At 34.6% G+C, this 26,135-nt stretch overlaps 1 protein-coding gene across 13 annotated transcripts in view; it reads left to right on the top strand.

Moving 5' to 3' along the window:
• LOC144372005 (ubiquitin carboxyl-terminal hydrolase 9X-like) overlaps positions 1–26,135 on the top strand; it is a 123,721-nt gene that overhangs the window by 86,108 nt on the left and 11,478 nt on the right. For all 13 annotated transcript variants that reach the window (XM_078035404.1, XM_078035402.1, XM_078035400.1 and 10 more), the window contains 7 exons: positions 594–816; positions 2,659–2,879; positions 4,676–4,866; positions 17,135–17,308; positions 22,195–22,336; positions 24,327–25,077; positions 25,614–25,737. In XM_078035404.1, the coding sequence (XP_077891530.1) occupies positions 594–816; positions 2,659–2,879; positions 4,676–4,866; positions 17,135–17,308; positions 22,195–22,336; positions 24,327–25,077; positions 25,614–25,737 (1,826 nt within the window). The remainder of the gene's footprint in view (positions 1–593; positions 817–2,658; positions 2,880–4,675; positions 4,867–17,134; positions 17,309–22,194; positions 22,337–24,326; positions 25,078–25,613; positions 25,738–26,135) is intronic.

Below are 26,135 nucleotides of genomic sequence, written 5' to 3'. Positions count from 1 at the left end.
GGTATGCAAGCACTTCATCACTGAATCACATTTTTTTATTGTTGTTTATTTCTGTTGAGACAGGATCTTGATACATTTTTCAGGCTGATCAAGCTTGTGATCTTCCTCCTTAACTACTTGAAAACTGGGAATACAGGACTTCTACCACATTTGGCAATAGATCTGAATTGCTACTCTATCATATTTCAAATTGAGAAAAATGTCTATCTCCCCAAACTGATAATTGTTTATATTGTATTTCTTGATTATTTTTTTTAGAATTTATTTTTCAAGGGAAAAGTATAATTTTAAATGCACTTTTTAATTTAAAATAAAAAATTCCTATCTGATTAAAGATATATTTAGCATCTCATTTTCAGTCAGTTCTCAACTTTACGCTTTTTTGTTCATTAATTATATTCAGTAGATTTCTAATGAGAATTTTAATAGCAAATCCAAAAATTCTTTGAGATGTTATTCATTTTAAATAATCATGAAAGCATTTTCCTCCAAGAGGCATAGTTTTTCAAATCTATATGTATGTGTTTTATTTTTTATAGCATATGTATAAATAGTAATTTTCTAATAATGTGATATCTCTTCTAACTCCTTAGGAATTGATTGATGATTTCATTTTTCCTGCATCCAAAGCTTATTTGCAATATATGAGAAATGGAGAACTACCAGCAGAGCAGACTGTTCCAGTGTGTAGTTCACCATCTACTATCAATGCTGGTTTTGAACTCCTTGTAGCATTAGCTGTTGGTTGTGTAAGAAATCTCAAACAGATAGTAGACTGTTTGACTGAAATGTATTACATAGGAACAGCAATAACTAGTAAGTAAATTGTAAAAGCTGTGTATTGATTGTCAGTATTTTACAATTTAAAATAAAGACAGTTGCGGGCAGGGTTGTGGCTCAGCAGTAGAGCACTTGCCTAGCCTAGGCCCTGGGTTCGATCATCTTCAGCACCACATAAAAATAAATAAATGGGGGCTGGGTTTGTGACTCAGTGGTAGAGCACTTGCCTAGCATGGATTCAATTCTCAGCACCATATATGAATAAATGAATAGAGTAAAGACCCATCAACAACTTAAGTAAATAAATAAATAAAATTTTTAGAAATAATAATGCAGAGGTATGTGTCTAACTACAACTAAAAAATAAATATTAAAAAAGAAAAGAACTAAAATTCAAAAAGAAAGTCTGTTGTATATACAATACCAGAACAAAAAAGAATATAAAATTTGTTTGATTTAAAGAGATAATTAAGACTTATAAATATAATCAATTTGAGTGTTAGTAGAACACCAGAAATTGCCTTTGCTCTACTGTCTTTTAGAGCATAAGAAAGATTTTGTTGATATTTTAGAAATTTCTAGGTAAACTTATTGTTTAATATATATATATATACATATATATGTATATATATATATATTCTTTCTCTGTGTGATGGGGTGGGGCATGGTGCTGAGGATTGAATACTGGACCTTGTGCATGCTAGGCAAGCTCTCTACCAACTGAGCTCCAGCCCTTAAAATGATATCTTTATATGTCCCATGGACTCTCCAGGGAAGAAATACTTTGGTTGTTTGGTTGTTGTTGATCTTTTTTGTTTTGTTTCACTTTTCAGTGGTTGGGATCAAACTAATCTAGCAACTCAAGTACCCTAGATAAGCACTTTACTCTTTATAGTGGTTTTTCTGTTGTTGTTGTTTTTAATAAAAATAAAAACCTTTGCATTTTTTGTTTAGTTAGCTGATATATTTACATGATTGTATTTTTCAAGTGTATAAAGAAAATATAAGCTAAAAATTACTGACTTCTATAATATCATATTTGTGATTCAGAAATTTTTTTTCTGTTGAAGCAAATTGTATATAGATTGTGTCTTTTTTAGATTTCCCGTCATCTCTGATAATATTGTGAAAAGTGCTCTTTAACTTTGGGATTTTTATTTTTTGGATTTCTTTTCATTAGTAATACATATATCAGTACATGCAGGTCCTATTCTATTTGCTACACCATTTGCTGTTCAATGTAGTCTTAAACCATATATTCTGTTATTGATTGATATTTATGTTGTTTTTGGTTTTAAGCCAGGCAGAGGGGAATATAAGTGATTTATAGTTCTTAACATTATATTAAATATCACTGCCTCATTGGCTCTTCACAATAAAATTGTGGTTATAGAACAAAGCATTTGTTATTTTCTTAATACTTAATAAAGAAAGATCTAAATGTTCATATGAGACATGCTTTTTATGAATCTGAACCTAAGTGATCTTGGGTTGAATTAAAACTAAGCAAACTATAATGTTCTGATTATTTTAAAAGTTCAGAAGTATCTTAAGGGCCAAGTATATAAAAATTAAATAAATAAAGCCAATGTATGTATAGTTAACACATCAAATTTTAATATTAATTTTTAAATTTTATAAAATTTTAATATTATACTATATATTATTGTTTCCATGATGTCTATACATGCTATTAACTCCAGAGGTTTGCAGTAAGGATCTATAATACTAGCTCATGTTATTAAAGGATAAATAGTACTATTGCGAAGTACCTTTAGTGATCAAAATTTTTGCTAATATTAGTTAACCCAGTGGATCTGCAAGCAGACAGAAACATTATTTTCACATTATAAACATCTTGTTTTTTACTTCTTTCAGCTTGTGAAGCACTTACAGAGTGGGAATATCTGCCACCTGTTGGACCTCGACCACCAGAAGGATTTGTGGGGCTCAAAAATGCTGGTGCAACTTGTTATATGAATTCTGTGATTCAGCAGTTATACATGATTCCTTCCATTAGGAACAGTATTCTTACTGTTGAAGGCACAGGTAGTGATATAGATGCTGATATGTTCGGGGATGAGAAGCAGGACATTGAGGTAAATTTTAATTGTTTTTAACTATTTGTTGGTAGTGCTAGAATCTCTGAGCCACTGCCTAGTGTATTACAGTGCTCATTATGTAATAGACTTAAAACTCCATAGTTAGCAATTTTTGTCAGTTTTCTGTTTGTCTTTCAGGCAAGCACAGTTAATATGTTTTGTGAGTCTTAAGTATTTGACTATTAAATCGACTATTAAATTACATTTTCATTCTTTTAATTTTTAAAGTATATTGTGTCTATTCTATTGAGGCTACTTATCAGATGTTTTCAGGGTAGATAAAGCAAAAGAAAAGTGAAGTTTTAGTGGCAGATCAGGGTATATATACTAAGACATGGCTGTTAAATATGTGAATTATGGAAGACAAATTAACTGCCTTTCACTTTTTCTTGCATATATGCCAATAAGAACTAAGTGTGGAGGGCTGGGATTGTGACTCAGTGGTAGAGTACTTGCCTGACATGTATGAAACCCTGGGTTTGATTCTCAGGTCTATCAATAACTGGAAAAAATGTAATAAATAAGATTTTTTAAAAAGAACTAAGTATGGGTCGAATTATGACAATAGTGGTAATATTTCTTTCCCCACTTCTAAAGTTTTTTTCCTTCAATGATCAGAAATAGTTTGTCAGGTAATAATCCATCATTTAGGAAGTTTCTGAATCATACACCTGCCTCCATCTTCTAGAATCTAATAAAGCATACCCAACCAGCATTAAGGTCTGATTAAGTTTACCATTTTAGTATCTGTAGGGTATACAATCTAGAAAAGAACCACACTGCTGAAATTTGGTTGTGCATACCATCCTGCTAAAGTATTGAGTTAAATATAAAGATGGCTAATCACATAGAAAAAATAAATCAGGCAAAAAAATGTGATAATATTTCATCTTTATGTTATCTGCCCTTTCTTTCAGTAGGATTGTCTGTGTTTACTAATTCCTATACTGAGCTTCTCAAGGAAAGGAACTATTCATTTCTCTATTATAGTAAACTTCAAATACAAAGAAAACAGGAAGATCTTCAGACTTCTCCAAAACAAATAAATTGTACTCTTTCGCTACATTGAGATTATGACTTTTAGAAATACTTTTTTTTTTTTTTTTTTAAAGAGAGAGTGAGAGAGGAGAGAGAGAGAGAGAGAGAATTTTTAATGTTTTTTATTGTTTAGTTCTCGGCGGACACAACATCTTTGTTGGTATGTGGTGCTGAGGATCGAACCCGGGCCGCACGCATGTCAGGCGAGCGCGCTACTGCTTGAGCCACATCCCCAGCCCCTAGAAATACTTTTTGTCAGATAATTACTACAGCAACTATTACTATTCATTCTACTATTACTACAGCAACCCTATATTTATTTATGGTTATTTATTTATTTACATTTATTTATGGCTGTGTTTATTGAATGTTAATAATTCTGGTTGTGTGTCTAATTATTTCATACTAACCATGAAGAATAGTTCTCATAAGAAGATATTGAATCTTAAAAAGAATAACTTAGTCCCCAGAAGTTACTTAAGTCAGTAAACTTATTTTTCTCTCTTCTAGTGTACTTGAACAAATATTACTACCTCCAGTGAAACTTTAATAGTATTATTTTATTATTATTTTCTAACTCACCTGTAAAATTTTTTATGACCTATTAAAAAAACACAAGTATTCTAAATTGAAAGTTTAATTTAGAAATAAGAAATACAGAATAATGCAAGTCATTTACCATTTGGTTTTTCTTTAAACTTATTCCTCTACTTTTAAAGTTAAATTAGCTCATCAGTGATGTTTTTGGTCTGTAGAATAATGTTGATCCCCGAGATGATGTATTTGGATATCCTCATCAGTTTGAAGACAAACCAGTATTAAATAAGACAGAAGATAGGAAAGAGTATAATATTGGTGTCTTACGACACCTTCAGGTCATCTTTGGTCATTTGGCTGCTTCCCAACTACAATACTATGTGCCCAGAGGATTTTGGAAACAATTCAGGTAAATAATGGGTGAATGATCACTTTAGTTTTATAAAACTAATGCACTCACTTTAAACTTCTAAAAGATATGTTAGAACATATATTTATTTAATGTTTAAATAATGGTAGTCCTCTAGCTGTACTTTTTAGTCAATTTTTCTTTATTATTGTCCCAACTGGAAAGGCTTAAGTGCTTTTACTCTCTAAACATATCACTTGTTTTTTATTTTGTTAAATTTTGAATTACAAAAGAGAATATAGGTTTTCTCCTTGATTTAATTTTATTCTGAATTGAAGCAGATATCAGATGTATTTTCTATGTAGTTTGTCATTTATTTGTTTGGGTTTTGTTTTGATACTAGGGAATGAACCCAGGAGAACTTTTCCACTGAGCTACATCTTCATTCCTTTTTTTTTTTTTTTTTGGAAGACGAGTTATGCCAAATTTTGCCATGTCCTACACAACCAAGCATGGTACCAGCAAGGGCTGATGGGGGATTAGAAAAGAAAGACTCACAGATGTCAACATAAATAGCTGGGATCAGATGGAGGAGTGCTCTCTGATGGACAAGCAGATCTGAAGAGTTATTCCAACAATCTTTATTTATATATGACTCATTATCAGGTTAAAGTCTTTGCAAGCATTATTCTTTGTACTCAGGAAAGTTACATAATTAGAAACATCTATGCAGCTTTTCCACAGTTGCAGTGTGTACTGTTAAGAGCTTTGTGCTGCTCTCAAGGAGGCCCATTGTTGAAAGTTACTGTCAAGTGGGTAGGTTCAGGAGTAGTAGAGCTTAAGAAACATTGTGGTTATCTAGCATGAGAATTCTTCTGTACCTGAGCTGTGTACCTGAGATCAAGGTCCAAGCTGATAAGACTCTTGCACATAGCCTCTTCAGGTGGGGTATTACCATACCAACTAGGTATCCTGTGGCCTTGCACAGAAACAGTCCCACGCAGCAGGTACACCACAGCCATGAAGTCTTCAGAAACCCCCAGTCTCAAGTCACTGTTCTCCTAGTCTCTGTCACCACTCTCCACATCTGTTCCTTTTTTATTTTTTAAATGCAAGTGATGGGTTAAAACTTGGAGTCATTAGATTTCTCCTCAGAAGATTTGGCATCCAAAACTGTACCACAACATATTCCAAAGAGTAAAACCATTTAGATTATTAAGTATTTGTTTAGCAAGCCATGTGTGATCCACAGAGTCAATTTGACTTTCTTGAATATCTTGGCTATGGTGGTATAATGTATTAGATCCAGGCTCATTGTTTCCTTACCAAATGCCCATTAAGTGATTTATAACTTTCTCCCAATTCCATTGAGAAGCTGTGACACAAGTATATCTGCAGTTAGCATGGCAGCCAAGATTTAAATTTAAATTTAGCCAAGTCAGTAACAAATTGAGCATTTTGTATGCCTTTGGATAAGGATATGGCAGCAGTCATGATAGAGACTAAAGCAGATATCAAGCTGAATCTCCAGTTATAACAAGACTTAAGAGCATGCTGGTTTCTCCTATCTGGGAATGAGTCTATTGTAAGACTTGAACTCCAGTATCAGAATTCCAGGGCTCTCAAGTATTAGCTGGAGTCAAAAATAAACGAAGGTTATTATAACACAAGTATCCCCGACCTCTGTTATCTCATTTAGTCACTTTACTGTTTATAATAATTGCATGATGCTTTTTGTTGTCCTGTTTACTTTCATATTTCTGGAAATTAAAACAGGCCACAACAAGACAATGTTTATTCACAAGATTAGGTAGTAGGGAGGCTGTCAAGCCTCTAAAGGTCTCTTTGTATTCCACCACCACTAAAGGTCAGAACGTTCCTTATAAATTCTCCAGGGATCATAGATTTTTGATTTAGGTGTCCCTCATCAACTCTGTAAGACCAATCCAAAATATATTCATCACTACTATAGACATTATGACATACTGGTTAAGTGTTGGCACACACTATCCATTTAGGAAAGGCACCCAGTTCTATCATTGGGGATTTCCATTTTTAAAAACATCTTAATATATTTAGTTATATCCCAAGGGTGAGTGAGTTTGGCTATCTTGGCTCCCCATATGCTGTCTATCATCTTGGACTGCTTTTAAACAGCCAGTATTGTCATTATGGTACCAGCATAAAGGTACAATCCCACTGTATACAGTACAATTTAATCCAGCTGAATGCACAGGTGTAATATGTTTTATCTAAAGATTAGTCTCCTATCATTTGTCCATCTTTAGTAAAAAATGGAGAAGATTCTCCAGTCCACATAGCTGCATATACTAAAAGTGGATCTGGAAAGTTAGTCCAGCAAGTTTCCCTGTTAACTCTACTTACCTGACAGCTTGACAAAGCCAACATGGCCACAAGTATTGTGGCAGATTTTAATATATCCTGTTGATTTATAATCTGCTTATCTTGATGTGTCAAATTCTTCAATTGTCCCCATATTGGCAAACCACCTTCTGGGTTCATAAATTCTCTTCCTCTTCTTGGTGGGTGTAAGATATTAAGTAAGATGTTAGTGGGTGATGGAATCAACACTTATATTATGAGCTTCAATCATTTGAACTGTGGTTTTGAGGGTCCTCCATGGTGATGGCAAATAGTATGTTTGGGTACCCAGATGATCTGGGCTTTCTGAAAGATGAAAGCATGACTTCTACTCCACATAATCACTGAATATGGCCCATTCCATTGTTCTGTTTGTCTTTCCACTATACCAGACCTGTCAAGCCTACTGTTGTGTGAGCCATATGATGTTCAGCTGTAATGCAATCCTCAGCATCATAGTTCACAAAATTTAATACAAAAAGAGCATGATTTCAACAATTTTGTGGGTTTTATTTCTCCCTTTTTGTTTTTATAATTGTAACTTTAGGGTTAAAAGAGCTCACTCTACAATGACTTCGCCTTGAGAATTCTAAGGAATGCAAGTTTGGTATTCAGTACAATATTGATCACAAAATTGTTGAAAAGATGAACTAAGATAAGCTGGAGCATTATCAGTTTTAATTTATAATGCATGACCCAGCACTATAAAAATAGCCAAGCAATGGGAAATAAAAATATGAATTTTCCCATTGAAGCTGTGGCAAAGATGAAATTAGAACAAGTGTCAATGATAACATGGGCATATAGCATTGTTTAAGAAAATGAGGCATGTGAATTACATCCATTTGCCACAATTGGTTTGGCTGAAGACCATAAGGATTAAGTCCAATAGATAAAAACTGAGGTATGTACAACACAATGAGGACACTGACAAATAATTTGGTGAGCCTGGTTTTGGGTAATGTGGAATTCCTTTTGTAATTGCTAAAAGCAATTTGATGATGTAAAGTGCGAGAAGCTTGAGTACAGTTTTGAGGAGTTAATTGTTGACAAGCTGCAACAAGATGATTAGGTTTATCATTTCCTGTTACCAAAGGACCTGGAACTTGGAGTGAGCTCTAATGTGCCCAATAAAGCAAGGATAGTGATGCATTTGAATTATCTTTGTAGGATTTGAAATAAATGAAATAATTCTTTTGATTGAGGATGCCCTGTACTGACTGTCAGTATGCATAGCAATTTCCATTGAATAAGCACTGTCACTGTAAATATTAACTGGTTCCTCAGCAGAGCGGAACAAAGCACAAACGGGAGCTTGAAACTCGGCTCTTTGTGCAGATATGTAAGAAGTTTGTACCACTTTACTGTTAGCAATACTATAGTAACCAGCCTAACCTGTACTGGAGCCATCAGTACTATAAGTGCCTCAGGTATTGGCTGAGTACATACTATTTTTGAAAAATAAGACACTCTAGCAAACTGAATAAAGCCTATTATGAGGATAATGATTTTCTACTTGGCAGAAAAATCAACAGAAGCCACTTGTTATAGCCATCCTTATTGGACTAAAAACAGTACTACAATAAGAGAAGGCTCTGTAGAACTGGATTACTAAACTGAGAAACAAGATCATGAAATGGGATTAAAGATGTTTGAGTAAAGAGCAAGATGAAGCCATTTGATAACTCCTAAAGACTACCATATAGCTTCTAAAGGAATATGAGAAGTAGTAAATATTAAAACGTGTAGGCTCCTTTGAATTAATTTTAGTAGTTGTGCAATCTTAGTGACAGTTTCAGCTTTCTTTAACACCACTTTTGTTTCTGCAGCAAGCTGTTGAGCACAGGCCTGAAAGGGATCCATATATAAAATATCAGAAAAGTGCTCAAATCTGTAGTAGATAATTGTAAACTAGACCTTAACTATTTAATATCTTTCATTAACTTTTGAAAATCATTGAGAGAACATAAGACATCAGTTCTAATCTGTACATTTTGGTGACAAGTTTTACTTTCTTCCATTAAACTTCCTAAAAAAGGAGAGGTGGTTTTGTACCTTTTCAGTGGCAAACAGAAGTCCATAGTATCAAAAACACTAAGTGAGCTTACACTTGTAAAAGTATACCTGAATCAGGATAGGCCAAAATATGACATTTATATAATGAATAAATACGCATTAGAGTACTGTTTTTGCACAGGAGCTATTGCTTGAGTTACAAAAGTTTAACATAAAATAGGACTATTAGCCATACACTTTGGTAACATCTTCCAACAGTATATTTTAGTTGGCTCCTTAAAGTTAATAGATGGAATGCTAAATGTAAAGCACTTACAAGTAGCTGAATGTGACGGTTTAATGAAAAAAACAATCCTTTAAATCTGTAACAGTTAAATGATAATCATGTAATAGCCATGAAAGAAGGATGCTGAGACAAGAGAATCCATCAATTACCAGATTTTTTTCTTAATTACAGAAATTAGAGTATTTCAAGGACTGAAAGTAGATTCAGTATGACCAGCTTATAGCTTTTCTTGGTCTACTATATGAGTTGGTTGAAGCTTCCCCCCAATAAGGGGCCATTGAGAAGATTGTGCCACTGGAGAATTCCTTCCTTGTTGATTTTTGCTGAATCCTTTGGGAATAAATCTTTGATCAAACATTTGAGAAGTGACCACAGATCTAGGAGTCATTAGTAAAAGGACTTGTTACTATATCACAACCCTATAAATTTACTGGCAAACTTTTAAGACTATAATGATTGAAATTCTCTTGTTTCCTTCTGAGACTTTCCATTGAATATACTGAACACTTTGTACAGATTGAAAAATATTACCTAAACCTTCCAAATTCGTATAGAAGATCAATTTTTAGGCCAGTATATTATGGAATAACAGATACATCTGCCACAGGGTCTATAATACCTTGAAATTTTTGTTTTTGTTTATTTTAAGCTCGAATTGAAAGTGTTCTTCCTTACTAATTATTTCCTTACTAATTATCTTTCCTTACTAATTATTCCCAATATGTCTTATCTGATGAGCCAAATTCTTGACCACCTCTAAGTATTTGTAATAGAAATTTTTCTTGTTGATCAATAAGGCAAAAGAGGAATGGAGCTAAATTATTTTCTGGAAGTTCCTGAACGATAGAATTGGTAATTTTTAGTTCTCCTGTAAAATCTGGATCTATTACTCCTGGCAGTACTTGAAATCCCTTCACAATTAGCCTTCTCTGACCCAATATAAGTCCTACTGTGACAGAAGGCCAAGGGCCATAAATACCAATGAGTGTTGGCCTATTTTTGGTATCAGTACATTCCTGGCAGTAGGGTGGAGGTTTAATTCTGCACATCCTGCTGGGGCCCTGTGTGGAGAATGGTGACAGAGATTGGGAGACCAGTGTCTGAGATTGGGGTTCCTGATAAGTTTACTGCTGTGGTGACTCTGAAAGTTTCTGTGCAAAGGCATAGGATGCCCAGTTGCTATGGGGATGTCCTTCATGCTAGAGTCTTATCAACTTCAACCTTATTCTCAGGCACACAGCTCCTAGGAGTGAAGGAGTTTCCATGCTAAAATAATCACAATGTTTCACCTGTTCCACTTCTCCTTAATCTGCCCTGGAATTAGTAACTTTTAATCAATGGACTCTCTTGAGAACTGCACAATGTTCCTAACATTGCACATTGCAGTTATAGTATGTAGATTGCTGATGTAATTCTTTAGACCTGCTTCTCCATCAGAGAGCAGCACTCTACTTGACCCCAGCTGTTCAATCTTTAAGCTCTGTGTTTGTGAATCTTTCAATCTCCCATCGCCCCTCAACAGAACCTGTTAATTTGGCCGCACTAATCACAGCAGCTCTACAGGTCCTAGATGGTGAGAAGAAAGGCTTGGCAGGATTGTGTCTGCTCTGGAGTGAGTGACAGTGTCCCCACAGTTTGACAGGGCCAGGGCTGGCCTGCCTTTTGTTTCCCTTCTGAAGAGGCAAATATTATCCATGTGTATTCATTTGAGATCTTCGTACATTTGTCCTAGTGTTTACCACTGTGGCAACAAGGACACAGGCCTGGTTTGGGATGTCTTTATATTTTGGCCATGTAGCTTTCCTCAGTCTCTGGCTAAATGCCCACTCTGTCCACAAGTAAAATTTGCCTTTTAGAATTTTTATTCTTCCAAGGAAGCTACCAGGTATTTTTTAGGGTTTAGCCAAAGTTACTCTTTGAACATACATGTTCCCAGTTTCAGTACAGAGACATACAAAATCAGTAACCATTTCTTTCTCATTATAACGATGGATGAGCTCCTGACAGGTTTTCTTAGCATTTTTAACAGCCAACTTTAACCACTAAATTGTCAGCATCTGTTTCTTTAATCACTTCACTAATAGCTTGATATAGCTGTACCACAAAATGTGTGTAAGGTTCATCAGGACCCAGTTTAATGTTAGGGCTGCCCATAGTCTGTTCTCCTTTATTTGGCAACTCTCTTGAGTCTTTTTTCCTTTTTTCTTTTTCCTTTTTTTTTAATATTCATTTTTTAGTTATAAGTGAACACAATATCTTTATTTTATATACATGTGGTGCTGAAGATTGAACCCAGTGCCTCATACATGCTCGATAAGTGCTCTCCCTCTGAGCCACAACCCTAGCCCCTCTCTCCAAGTCTTTTTTTTTTAGCAGCTGCATTTATTTGCAGGTAGACCTGTATATCAAAATTCAGCTAGAGAATTGTGTCAGCAAATTGTCCAGTTCCAATCATCATTTTAAAATGATACTAACATCATAAGCTTGATTCTGTCACCCTTTTTTGTACTAAGTTCTGTCCATTTAGATTTTTCAATCACTCCCTGAAAAGCAGATCTTAGCTAGTGTAAGCCAGTTGTTGGGAATTAAACTTCATTGGCAAGAGATTCTAATAAGCTTTGTACAAATGGAGCTCTGGGGCCATATATGGAATTTGTACCTTCAGATTTTTTAAGAGTTTTTAAAGGAATGGGCTCAACAAAGCCTCTGGCTGGAATTATTAGGATCATATCTTCAAAAACAGGATATATATTGGGCTGGGGTTGGGGCTCAGTGATAGAGCATTTGCCTAGTATGTGCAAGGCAAAGCTTTACAAATAAATAAATAAATAAATAAATAAATAAATAAATAAATAAATAAATGGCATTGTGTCTAACTACAACTAAAAAATAAATATTAAAAAAAGGATATATCTTAAAATCTCCAGTGCTCTGAAATCCCTGTTCTCTTCAATGTCCTTATTAGAATCCTCCCCAGAGCCCCCTTCTTCTATACCTTGAGTATGTCCATCCCCCTAAGCCCCACTATCCAATTCCTGTTTATTATCAGAAAATGAGAGCTCTGGTATAACAATTGAGCTCTTCTAACAGAATTACCTCTTTTTTAAAGCATATCTTTAAACACAGAAACATAATGATCCTTTTTTTTTTTTTTTTTTTGGATCCTGTATTTCCCTTGTTTTTACATGTGACCCTTAATGGATCCTTACCTCCTTACCTAAAGGATTTTTTTTATCTGATGCATCCTCAGGAGCACCCCTTATCTAGTTATTGAAGAAGTTTTCCTGTCTCTGGATCTGAGGCTACCAACTGCAGCATCCTATATAGTCAAACTGGGGGACAAGGGTTGATAGGGGATTAAAAAAGAAATGCACAGATGTCAAGATAAATAGCTGGGATCAGATGAAGGTGTGCTCTCTGATGGACAAGCAGATCTGAAGAGTTATGCCAGCAGTCTTTATTTATATATGCCTCATTATCAGGTTAAAGTCTTTGCAAGCATTATTTTTTGTACTCAGCAAAGTTACAGAACTAGAAGTATCTATGCAGCTTTTCCACAATTGCAGTGGAGGCCCTTTGTTGAAAGTAACTGTTAAGACCACAGGTTCAGGAGTAGCAGAGCTAAAGAAACATTGTGGTTGTCAAGCGTGAGAATTCCTCTGTCCCCTGGAGCTGTGAGCCTGAGATCAAAGTTGAAGCTGGTAAGACTCTTGCACATAACCTCCTCAGGTGGGACATTACCATACCAGATAGGTATCCTGTGCCCTTGCATAGAAACAGTCCCAGGCAGTAGGTGCGTCACAGCCATGAAATCTTCAGAGACCCCCAATCTCAGTCACTGCTTTCCCAGTCTTTGTCACAACTCTCTACAAAGTTGCTTAGAACCTTTCTAAGTTGCTGACACTATCCTAAAACTTAAAATCCTTCTGTTGTCTATGGTATTTAAATAAGCATAATCATGACATTAACTTCACATCTAAACTTAAAATCCTTCTGTTGTCTATGGTATTTAAATAAGCATAATCATGACCTTAACTTCACATCTAAACTCCGTAGTATTATTAAACATCTGTGAGTTGAAATTTATTCAGTTTAATTTTTTCTATAGTTAATTTTTTAAAAACAAATCAAGATTCATTCACTACAATTAGCTACTAGCCTTCTGAATCTTTTTAACATAGAGGTCTGTTCTCTCGTTTTTTTTGTAGGTTGAGTTTGGGTTTTTTCCCCTAACTTTGTTTCTGTTTTTGTTTTTGCACCCATCACACAGTCTTTTTTAGATTACATTCTTATAAGTTTGCAGACAGTATGATCTGATTGCTGCTTCATTGCAATTTTCAAAAAATTTGACTTGCATGTAATTTTCTCATGTTGTAGAATACTACTACTGGATTTTTTCCCCAAACATTTAAGATTTTTCTTTTTACTTTTTTCATTTAATTATACATGATAATACAGCAGTTGGGCAAGGAAAAAACAACGGGATAAAAATAGGAAAAGGAGCTCAAACTATATCACAATTTTCCTGGTACATGATCTTATATTAGGAAAACTATTCCATTCCCAGAAGGCTCAAAAGAATAAAATACACTAGGTGCAGTGGTTCACACCAGTAATCCCAGAAGCTCAGGAAGCTGAGGTAGGAGAATCTCAAATTCAAAGCCAGCCTTAGCAACTTCTGAGTCCCTAAGCAACTCAGAGAAACCTGAGACCCTGTCTTTATTAAAAAAGGGATTAGGGATGTGTCTCAGTAGTTAAATATTAGGTTCTACAGTGTCTAAACAAAAAAATAAAATTTTTAGAAATTAATATAACAAAACTGGCAAAAGATGTCTACAATGAAAACTATAGAACACTGAAGAAAGAAATTAAAGATTTCAGAAAACAGAAAGATCTCTCATGTTCTTGAATAGGCTGAATTGATATTAAAATGGCTATAGTAACATTTTATGATTTAAAAAACTATTCATTTGACGGGGCAGGGGGGGATACCAGGGATTGAACACAGGGGTCACTCAGCCATTGAGCCTTATCCCCAGCTCTATTTTTTCTTTCTTTTGAAATTTTGTATTTAGTTGCTGATAGACCTTTATTTATTTATATGTATTACTGAGAATCAAACCTAGGATCTCACATACGCTTGGCAAGAACTCTGCCACTGAGCCACCCAGTACCATCCCCCCAGCTCTGTGGGTATAAATATAAAACTTAATAGATCCTGATGATACCATAAATACTGTTCTATATCTTGACTGTCATAATAGAAACAGACATACCCATGATAATTGTTTACAGGCACATACACAAAAAATTCGTATGAACTAGACTAAGGAAATCTGAATGTGTTTGAAGCTTACACTGGTATCAGTGCTGATCCTGATAATTGCAATACATATATAGTTTTGCAAGAACCTGCCAGTGGGGAAACTGGTTAAGAAGTTCACTTTTTGCTCAGATCTGTGGGGAATTGATTCCAAGAGCATTTAGATAATATAATTTTGCAAATTCTTACTACAAATAAATTATGACCTTATGACCTACCTGGTCTATCAAAAAGAAAAGAAAAAGAGTGACTAACATCTGTGAGATAGGAAACATAAGAATTCTACAGGAGCTATTAACTTGAAGATTTTAGGCTATAATGCAAGGTAGAACATTGACAGAGAAACTAGTGACATACCTTACTTCTGGAGAGATTGTATAGAGTTGAGATAAACTGAAAATATTGCTTATAGTAAAAAAAGCTGCAAAAATTAAGTCACCTTTATTTTCTATTGAGTATTCTGGAGCTAACTAATCATTACATGTATGAGAGGGGAAATAGTCTGGTAGGAAAAGAACTACCTGTAAGAGTTAGAGATAACAGTCTTTACAAACCCTTAAAAATTATAAAAGCATGATCTGAAAAGATGAACTACATCTCAGATGCAACTCAAAAAATCTTAGTTTTAAGTTGGGGGGGTTTCTGTTTAGTTTTAATTTAAAACAACCTCCTTAGGCTACCCATACTGCCTGCCTCCCTTAGACTCCTAGAAAAGTCTACTTATCTGGACAACAAATAAATAGTTGACAGGAATTAATGATAGAAGTGTCTGATTACAAAAGCTAATATTAGGACTTATGTTGTAATATTGTTTGGTGGTTGAATAACTTCTACCATTGTAAAATTTAACATCCTGTTTCCTGCAAGAATGGTCTTTTTTTTTTTTTGAGAAAGAAAGGGGGTCTCTCTTAAGTTGCTTTTAGCACTTTGTTTTTGCTGAGGCTGGCTTTGAACTCGCAATTCTCCTGCCTCTGGGATTGTAGGCATGCACCATCACACCCATTTTAATCTATATAAATTTAAAATGAATTTTTAGTGTAGTCAAATCTTTTTAAATTGTGAAAATTCACCCTGATGTGGATGAATAAGACAGTGTAGCTCAATGGCAAATTCAGAAAAAATTGCCATACACTTGCTAAAAATAATACATTCTCCAGTTGTGGTATGAATAATGTTAAAGTAGATATTCTTGGTACTTTCCACCACATCATCTGTTTTGCCAATAGTAGTTCTTATTTTGGTGGTGGTTGTGATTGTTTGGTATTACTAGGGAATTGAACTCACTATGCTACATCAACCAAGCCTTTGGGTTTTTTTAAGTTATTTATTATTTTATTTTATTTCTATATAGATATTAACGTCCCCCCCTCCTTCCCCTCCCTCTCCTTCCCTTCCCCTCCTCTTTCTCTTCCTTCTCCCTCCCCTCCCCCTCCCCCTGTTTTCCCTCCCCCTCCTCCTCTCCCCTCCTCCCTGCCTCCTCCTCCTTCTTTAGTTTTTGTTGGACACAGACCTTTATTTTATTTTTGCTGAGGATTGAACCCAGCATCTCACACATGCTAGGCAAGCGCTGTACTACTGAGCCAGGATCCCAGCCCTCTTCTCAATATTTTGAGACAGGGTCTCACTAAGTTTCCAAGGCTAACTTCAAACCTGTAAGCCTTGTAAATATCTGAGATCCCAAGCATGTGCCACAATATCTCATTTTGTGTGTACCTAGTTGATATTTAATTTTCTCAGAACTGATTCACATAAAATGTAGAATCACTTATAGTACTGAAAATGGTCAACTTTTTCTTTTTTTCTTTTTTAGTTGTATTTTTTATTTTATGTGATGCTGAGAATCAAACACAGTGACTCTCACACATGCTAAGCAAATGCCCTAGCCCTTTCTTTTTCTCTTTTCACTTGGAAAAATGCTTTAGGGATGAAGTGTTATGACTATTTTACTGAATTACACAAAGAATAAACACAGAATTTCGAGGAAAGATAACTCTAGTATCATCATATGTTGGGTTTCTCTGACTTGAAAATGATACTACTTGAATTAAAAAATATATGAAATACTGTATCTCATAAAACAAACATTCTATCATCAATCTGAGTTACACCAAAAGTTTTACAATAATTCATTAACTCTGCAATATTATTTTTATTATGAGCTTTATTTCCAATATCTTTACTATAAAATTTGCATTTCTTTATTTTATCTTCCCTATGTAAAGAATAAACTTTTAGATTATGTTACTGTTGTCTTTGTTATTTTGTTATGAAGATGAAATTTTGGGACTCTTATTTCTTGGTTTTTTCCATTTATTTAATAGGCTTTGGGGGGAACCTGTTAATCTTCGTGAGCAGCATGATGCCTTAGAATTTTTTAATTCTTTGGTGGATAGTTTGGATGAAGCTTTAAAAGCTTTAGGACATCCAGCTATATTGAGTAAAGTCCTAGGAGGTTCCTTTGCTGATCAGAAGATTTGCCAAGGCTGTCCACATAGGTAAGTTGCTGTGTTTTCAATGTGTACATATTGGTCCTAAAAAAGACCAATGTAAATAAAATTTTCACTTGTATTTTGGAGTATAATAATTATTGCCAAATGCCTAGGACTGTGAAGGATTTACAGGTGTTTGCAATTTCCCACATTTTTATTGAATTTTCTCCCAAGGAATATTTTTAGTGTTTCATTCTTTCCTCATGCATTCTTTTTTTTTTGTTTGTTTGTTTTTTTATTGTTTAGTCTTTGGCGGACACAACATCTTTGTATGTGGTGCTGAGGATTGAACCTGGGCTGCACGCATGCCAGGCCAGCGCTTTACTGCTTGAGCCACATCCCCAGCCCCCTTTCCTCATGCATTCTTACCCTTGCTCTGTCATCCCGACACGTAAAATGGTATTTTAAGAAAGCCTACAAATACTGTTGTAAAAGACCTTCTTTGTTCTAATATAATTTACTGATGAAATATATTAATGTGTCTTCTAAATGTAATTTTAAGTCTTCATCAGTTTCTTGTTCTTGAAATATTTCAGGTATATTTTCATATCAAATGATTTAGTAGGAAGGGACTATATTTTGGCTTTGATATAATCAAAAAGGAAATTTTAAGTTCCTAATGAAAAGAAAAAGCTATTGGTTTCATTCAGAAAGGTCGTTAATGGATGATTATCATTTGAATGTTTTACTTCAAAACTTGTACTTGATGTAATGTTGATTTGAAATTTTTTCTCACCACAATACTATAATATTTTCAGTGGTACATGGTGGCACTCACCTATAATTCCAGCACCTCAGGAGACTAAGGCAGAAGGGTCACAAGTTCAAAGCCAGCCTCAACAACTCAGAAAGACCTTGTGTCTAAAGAAAATAAAAAAGAGGGCTGGATATGTGGCTCAGTGGTTAAGCACCCCTAGGTTCAATCCCTGGTACCAAAAAAGAAAATTTTCTCAACCATGTTAAATATAAACATTTAGTAAAGCAGGTCCTTTTGAAGGTAAGAACTAATATAGCAAAAAGTGATAACTACATAAAGGAAATTTTTTCATCATTTCATAATGCTACTCACTCACAAGTTGAGAGGCATTCATTTCACTTAGCCAACTTTCAGTCCTTTGAAAACTTTTACATAATTTAAGAAATACAAGTATATCACTTTTTGATAACCTATTTCTTTTAGTTTTCAGTTTTTCATCTTTTAAAAGTAATTGGAAATTAATACTTTATTCTGTTTAGTCAAAATACCCAAAATTCAAAAGTACACATGCTCACTAAACTTCTTGTTAGATATATATACAAGTCCCAAGTTGTCTTATATTAAAGGGCATTGTGGTTTTAGAATATTTTAATTTTTCTGGAATATATATATTGTTCAGGATTTCTTTTTTTCTTCTTATGAAGGCAGATATCTGATCATACAGCAATTTGTATAACTCATTTATATAAGTGATTTTATTTTTGTTTTTATCCTGTTTCTCCTGACTAAAAGTTTATAAATATTAAGGTCTGTGACCTAAATATATCTCCTGTACTTTACTCATCTCTTTTTGATAAATTTAATGGTTGAGACTGTATTCTTCCTATCTCATATTCTGATTTTATCATATGTGTCATGACAAATTTTGGGTCACTGTTATAAAATATTACCTGAGTTTGGACTGCTGACTCATTCTCATGTTATTTAATCTGGACTTCTTTTTATAACCAGATAGTACCATATACTGAAGCAATATAGACTGTATTTTTTGAACTTGTTAGAAAAGCTTCTTGTACAAAAATTGAAAAACACTTAAAAATTCACCCTTAGTAATAATAGTAGTCTAAAACGACTTTTTAAGAAACATGAAAGGGGCTGGAGATGTAGCTCAGTACTAGAATGTCCCTGGGTTCAATTCCCACTACCAAACAAACAAAAAGTCTAGAATAACCATGTTCCGAACTTGATAAGTCTTAAACTTACCATGAATTCTGTTTGAACAGCTTTTCTTGCATAAGTCCATTTGTGCCAGGTGGATAGGGTATGTTGCAGAAAAGTCAAAGATAAGTCCCTGGAGACAGAATGGGAGGTACATGATTTGTTGGGGGAAATTTACAAGAGATTAGTGTCTGCTCCAAAAAGTGTGACAGTTGACAGCACTTCTCTTCTCATGGTATAATGATAGCCGACTGGCCAAGTGACTCAGCCTTTCCAGATTGCCTTCAGTTCCAGTCTAGGATGGGAACTTTATATATATGTAGATATATATGTTTTGGTGTGTTATTCTGCAGAAGCAATGGCATCATCAGCATTAGCTAAGATTAGTTTAGCTTATGTTTGTTTATATGACCAGTCTTTCAAAGAGCAACTCTCCTGGTATACATCTTGCCCTGGTTCCCAGTGTGCACAAAAGCAAGCCAGTGTTCTTCAAAATAATATATGTCTTTTTTTTTTCTAGACCAGGCTCTCGTTATTGTTCTTAGAATTTTGGAAACAGAAAGGGAACACTTGGAGACAAGTGTTTTACTATCTTCCTCTGCTTTAGGGATGATACAACAGAAATATAGGAAACAGTGAGGCTAGACAAACCTCATTTCAAATGACCACTGCACCTCAAATGAAATCAAAATTGTCTACCAGCTATCTCTCACCCTAGTTTCATTATCTTTTCTTACTCTTTTGTGTTTCATTTCATGTTCAGTATGCTTTTATCATTGTTTTAGAATATACTCCTCCTACTTTAACAAAAAATATTTTAAAAATTTGCTATCAACAGTGTGCCATTTCTCTTTAATTCTCTCAAAAGGACATGTCAGGGATTGTCCTCTACCATCTAGATTTGTATCAGTGCATTCCATGACAGTCATACCATTACAGTAGAATCACCTAAACATTGTATCAGAGTAGGTCCCTGAGTAATTGTCACATTGCTATATGATTTCCCCCTGGCCAGAAAAGATTATTGTTATTCTAATAAAACTTTTTTTCCCCCTTGCATCAAAACTAGTTGTCATGGAGACAAACTTCTTCCAGCTTGTGTACAGAAGAGACTGCCCAATGCAAGGCCCAGCTACAGTGATTTGACCACTGCTGCCTGCTCCTCCAACACTGCAATCTTGTCAGAACTTATTCCTAAATCTATGTTCACTTCTGCAAATCCCTCCTTTTGCTCACATCACCTGACAGCTCCCAGTGAAGTCACAGTCCAGGATGTAGAAAGAGAGAGGAAGGATCTCTTAGACAAGAGGTGCATTTGGGTCTTCCAGAGTTGTAGCTGTGCACATTGTTCTAAGTGCTACCCACCTGGGAACACAAAGCATCCTGACATCCTCACTAAACATTTCTTGAGCATTATAGGATTTTCTTGATAATTTTCCAGCTGACTTTATTCCACAAAAGCCCTCTGAAGGATTGTGGGACCTATTTGGCACTGCCTACACACACATACACACACACACACACCCTTAACAGATAAGAAAATCAGACCCCACCTTGGGCTTCTGTATCCAGTTTTAGTGTGCATTCTGCTAAGTCAAGTATAGATAGAACCCCCTGGCTTGACATCTGAGCCAGTACTGTATACTTCACCTTTGATGCCTAAGCCTGTTTTATCAAGAGACTTGTTAAGCCATTTTAGCAACAGTGCCCCATTCTTTGGGTCTCATTTTAGTAATTTTCTATTTCCACGCTCCATGGTTCTACAGTTGTCATGTTCTTGTACTCAGAGTTGAACTTGATCTCTCCCCTTTGTGATACAGCCCTCATTACATTTTCTTTGACAAGGTCACAGGTTAAATGATTACCAAGTCTGTCTGGTTTATAAGTGGTAGAAATTTCAAGTGCTCTGGCTATGCAACATGTGTTCATGAACATAAAACCAAAAGGCTGCATTGCCCCTCTGCTGTATTCTTCTGGCAGCTTTGGGCTTAAAAGGCTGTTTCTGCCTTCCAGTGTTCTGGCATCTTGTCTTTTCAGACTCCCATACTCATCTTCATCCTCCCCAAAATTATATTCCCATTTGTCATAAGCAACATCTTCCCACAGAACCTCACTTATGAAATTTCATCTTAGTAGAACCTTCCAATCTTATTTGGTGATATAATCTCTCTTCTTAGACATATCTTCTTCTAGGAAAAATCTGGAAGGTTTCAGAAATATCTGTTTACAATTTGTTTTCAGAAACATCTGTTTACAATTTGCTTTAAAAAGATGTCTTTGAGCTTCAGCTGTCCTCTGTCCTGTAGTCAACCACAGGAATCAAGCTGGAGCCCGTGTGACTAGGATATAGTCTTTGCTTAGCAAGCAGAGGTCCTGTACTTGATATCCAACACTCCCTGTACTGGAATCCAGATAGATGCACTTCCAAAAACAAAAGCAGCACTGGAGCCTTCAGCATCCCCAGGTACTGAACCCAGGACACTTCCTAAAGGATGAAAAAGGTGGACAGCAACAGACTCAGCCTGGAGGAGATAGAACAAGAGGGCCTGGATGACAGTGTGCTTTCCATCCCACATTAGGGGGAAGCTCAAACTTTGTAGCTCTAGTTTCCTTCTTTAAAGGGAGCATCGAGATGTATCTTCATTTTGTTTTTGTTTTGTAGTGCTAGGGATTGAACCCAAGGTTTCGTGCATGCAAGGTAAGCCCTCTTCCAAGACACATCCCTAGCTCTTTAGCCAGCCCTCTAGCATGTATTTAATTAATGTGAAGATAAGCATAAAAGAATCAAATAGTGTTCGGTACAAAATAAAATGACTAATAAAAGATAATTCCTACTTATTAATAACATTGTATGACTGATTGATTTGACATTATGCAGTAAGTACTGCAAAATTATTTTTCATCACCTCAACTAAAGATAACCGTTAGAAATTTAAAGAATGAATCCTTTTGATTATTTTTTAAATAACACCTTTAGGTACGAATGTGAAGAATCTTTTACAACTTTGAATGTTGACATTAGAAATCACCAAAATCTTCTTGATTCTTTGGAACAGTATATCAAAGGAGATTTATTGGAAGGTGCAAATGCATATCGTTGTGAAAAATGTGATAAAAAGGTAAGCATTGGCTGGGATTGTGGCTTAGTGGTCAAGCACTTGCCTAGCATTTGTGAGGCACTGGATTCAATTCTCAGCACCACGTACCAATAAATAAATAAAATTCGAAAAAATTCATCAACGATTCATATTTTTTTAAGGTAAGTATTGTAAAATTTTCAAAATAATGATTACATTTCTAGAACTGGGAAACTTCAGAGCTGCTTGTCCTCAATCTCAAAATTTGATAACCGCTCCATTTCTACTTAAGTATTATGGTTAGAAGAGCCACAATACTTCTTTTTTTTTTTTAAAGACATTTTTAGTTTTCGGTGGACACAACATCTTTCTTTCTCTCTCTCTCTTTCTCTCTCTCTCTCTCTCTCTCTCTCTCTCTTTCTCTTTCTTTCTTTCTCTCTCTCTCTCTCTTTCTTTCTTTGTCTCTCTCTCCCCCCCCCCTTCTTTCTTTCTTTCTTGTGCTGAGGGTTGCAGCCAGTGTCCCTCAAATACCAGGCAAGCGCATTACCGCTTGAGCCACATCCCCAGCCCCACAATAATTCTTTAAAAGCTGTGTCAGCAAAAGAATATTGTAAAAGATATCATGTTTTTATGTAGTTTAACAAGATTGTTTTCATCTGTGCTCTGAAATAGGTCACTGTTGAACTTAAATCTGAAGAGTTAATGCTAAAAATATTATGTTACTTTCTAAATTACCCTTCTATTTCAGAAATTTTACTAATTTCATCTTGTTGCAATAGAATTTTTAAAGCTGCTTGAAGTTGATCAACCAGATCAATTGATTTTTAGACTCAGCCAACTAGTTTTATTTTTGAAAACTCTGTATAATAAATGATAACATGTTTTTTAAAATACAGTAAGTGACAGATAAGTCTTTTTCTCAGCTGTCATGCCTTCTCATCTCCAAGTTGCCTGTATTGTTTTGGCTTTAAACATTAATTGGGTTATATTTTATAAAGCCATATTGCCTATTTACCCACAACTCTGACAGTTAGTCAGTTTCTTCTTATTTTTGGCTATCTTTAATTTGCATTTTTTTTTCTTCTTTTTCATTTTGGGACTGAAAATTTAATCCAGGGAGCTTTATACTGAACTGTGTCCCCAGCCTTTTTGGCTTTTTATTTTGAGACACTAAATTGCTGAGGACCTTGCTAGTTTGTTGAGGCTAGCATCAAACTCGGGATCCTCCTGTCACTGGGATTACCTGTATATGCCATTAAACTTGGCTTAATCTGCATTCTTTAAAGTAATAGTACTTTTTTCAAAGGCTAATAAGAATTAAAGCCATTAATACACGAATAGCTGTGTATTACATGACTTATAAGTCATGTAATAATTGCTGATATCATTACTTACAGCAAATTCTACTTATTAGTATAAAAGTAAATATTAAAGTGATTATTAGAGGGGCTGGGGTTGTAGCTTAGTGGTAGATCACTTGCATTGCATGTTTGAGGAACTGAGTTTGAAACTCAGCACTATATAAAAATAAATAAAAATATTGTGTCCACATACAACTAAAAAATATATATTAAAAAAAGTAATCATTAGAAAACAATAGAGGGGTTGGGTATGTGGCTCAACCGGTTGACCTGGCATGCATGTGACCCAGGTTCAATCCTCAGCACCACATACAAACAAAGATGTTGTGTCTGCCGAAAACTAAAAAAAAAGTAATAAATATTAAAAAATTCTCTCTCTCTCTCTCTCTCTCTCTCTCTCTCTCTCTCTCTCTCTCTCTCTCAAAAAATAAAAATAAAAAAAATGAAAAGAATACAACCAGGTAGCCAGGTAGTGTTTTACTTACTAGTTTTTGCAAATTGTAAAAAACTGAGGTTATTTACATGTTTTTAGGCTTGGTGAACATTATTTAAAAATTATTCTTTAATTGCCCTGTGTTATTTTGGTAACGAAATATTGTGAAAATTTCATGTTTTTATGAAGTTTAACAGATTCTTTCCATCTTTGCATTTATATTATTTACTAATTGCAGGTTGATACAGTAAAACGCTTGCTAATCAAAAAATTGCCTCCTGTTCTTGCTATCCAATTGAAACGATTTGACTATGATTGGGAGAGAGAATGTGCAATCAAATTCAATGATTATTTTGAATTTCCCCGCGAACTGGATATGGAACCTTACACAGTAGCAGGTGTTGCAAAGCTGGAAGGAGATAACATAAACTCAGAGAGTCAGTTGATTGGACAGAAGGAGCAGTCGGAAAGTGAGAATACAAGAAACACAAAATACAGGCTTGTAGGTGTGCTTGTACATAGTGGTCAAGCAAGCGGTGGACATTATTATTCTTACATCATTCAAAGGAATGGTAAAGATGGTGAGAGAGATCACTGGTATAAATTTGATGATGGAGATGTAACAGAATGTAAAATGGATGATGATGAAGAAATGAAGAATCAATGCTTTGGTGGAGAATACATGGGAGAAGTATTTGATCATATGATGAAGCGTATGTCATACAGACGGCAGAAACGATGGTGGAATGCTTATATACTTTTTTATGAGCGAATGGACACAGTTGATGAAGATGATAAGATGATAAGATACATTTCAGAGTTATCTGTCACTAGATCCCATCAGATTATTATGTCACCAGCCATTGAGAGAAGCGTATGGAAACAAAATGTGCAGTTTATGCATAATCGAATGCAGTATAGTTTAGAATATTTTCAGTTTGTGAAAAAATTGCTTACATGTAATGCTCTTTACTTAAATCCTGCTCCAGGTAAGTTTCTTGAAATTAATTTCTTCTTATTAAAAAATAATTCTTAACTTATTTTTAGAATTTCTTGTCAGACATCAATCTCTGTTTAAATATTTTCTTCAGTTTTTTTTTTTTAATATACCTGTTAACCTTAATTCATGTGAACGTATCAGCGTTTTCAGTTCAAGCTATTATTAAGTAAAAATTTTAAAATATCTTACCTTTGAAAAGTGAGACTTTAAGGTCTGGGGCTGTAGCTCAGTAGTAAAGCAACTGCCTCACATGTATCAGGAACTGGGTTCCAATCATCAGCACCATGTAAAAATAAATAAAGATATTATGTCCATCTACAGCTAAAAAATATTTTTTAAAAAAAGTGAGGCTTTGTGTTGGAGAAAGTAGAGGTGCTTTTATTTACTGAAACAATTATTTTGACTCAAGCATTTGTTTGATTTTTAAAGACATGTTTTAGTGAGGTATTAAAATAATCACTAAGCATTACTCCTGGAACCTGAAAATAAAGTCTGTTTGATTGCATGTGCACTGTTTATTTAAAGGACAAGATTACTTGTTACCTGAAGCAGAAGAAATAACTATGATTAGCATTCAACTTGCTGCTAGATTCCTCTTTACCACTGGATTTCATACCAAGAAAATAGTTCGTGGCCCTGCCAGTGACTGGTACATGGCTTTAGATTTCGTTCATATTGTACTTGAATTTATTTAGTATATTGATTTATTTTTTTTATAATATGGGTCTTTTAGTTCAAGATACAATGATGCTAAGAAAAATCTTATTAAAAATGTCTAATCTAAATATGCCATATTATTGAAAATGTGGTTTTCTTTTGTTAATTTGTTTTATATCTTCAGTATTGTTTATCATGAAAATATTAAGTTTATCTTCACTAAGTAAAATTCTTGCTTATCATTAAAAAGGTAGATATTTAAATTGCTATATTCCTCAGTTGTTGCTGATTTTAAAAGTATAGAGGAGTTTTTATTATCGCTCCTTGATTTAACAACTCTTTCAGCATCATTCACATTAAAGGATGAAAATATTTGCAGAGACTCCTGAA

This window comes from Ictidomys tridecemlineatus, chromosome Y (genome assembly GCF_052094955.1).
Source record: "Ictidomys tridecemlineatus isolate mIctTri1 chromosome Y, mIctTri1.hap1, whole genome shotgun sequence".
Lineage (NCBI taxonomy): Eukaryota > Metazoa > Chordata > Mammalia > Rodentia > Sciuridae > Ictidomys > Ictidomys tridecemlineatus.
Note: the sequence above shows the minus strand (reverse complement) of the source record. Positions and strands in the feature narration are given on the sequence as shown.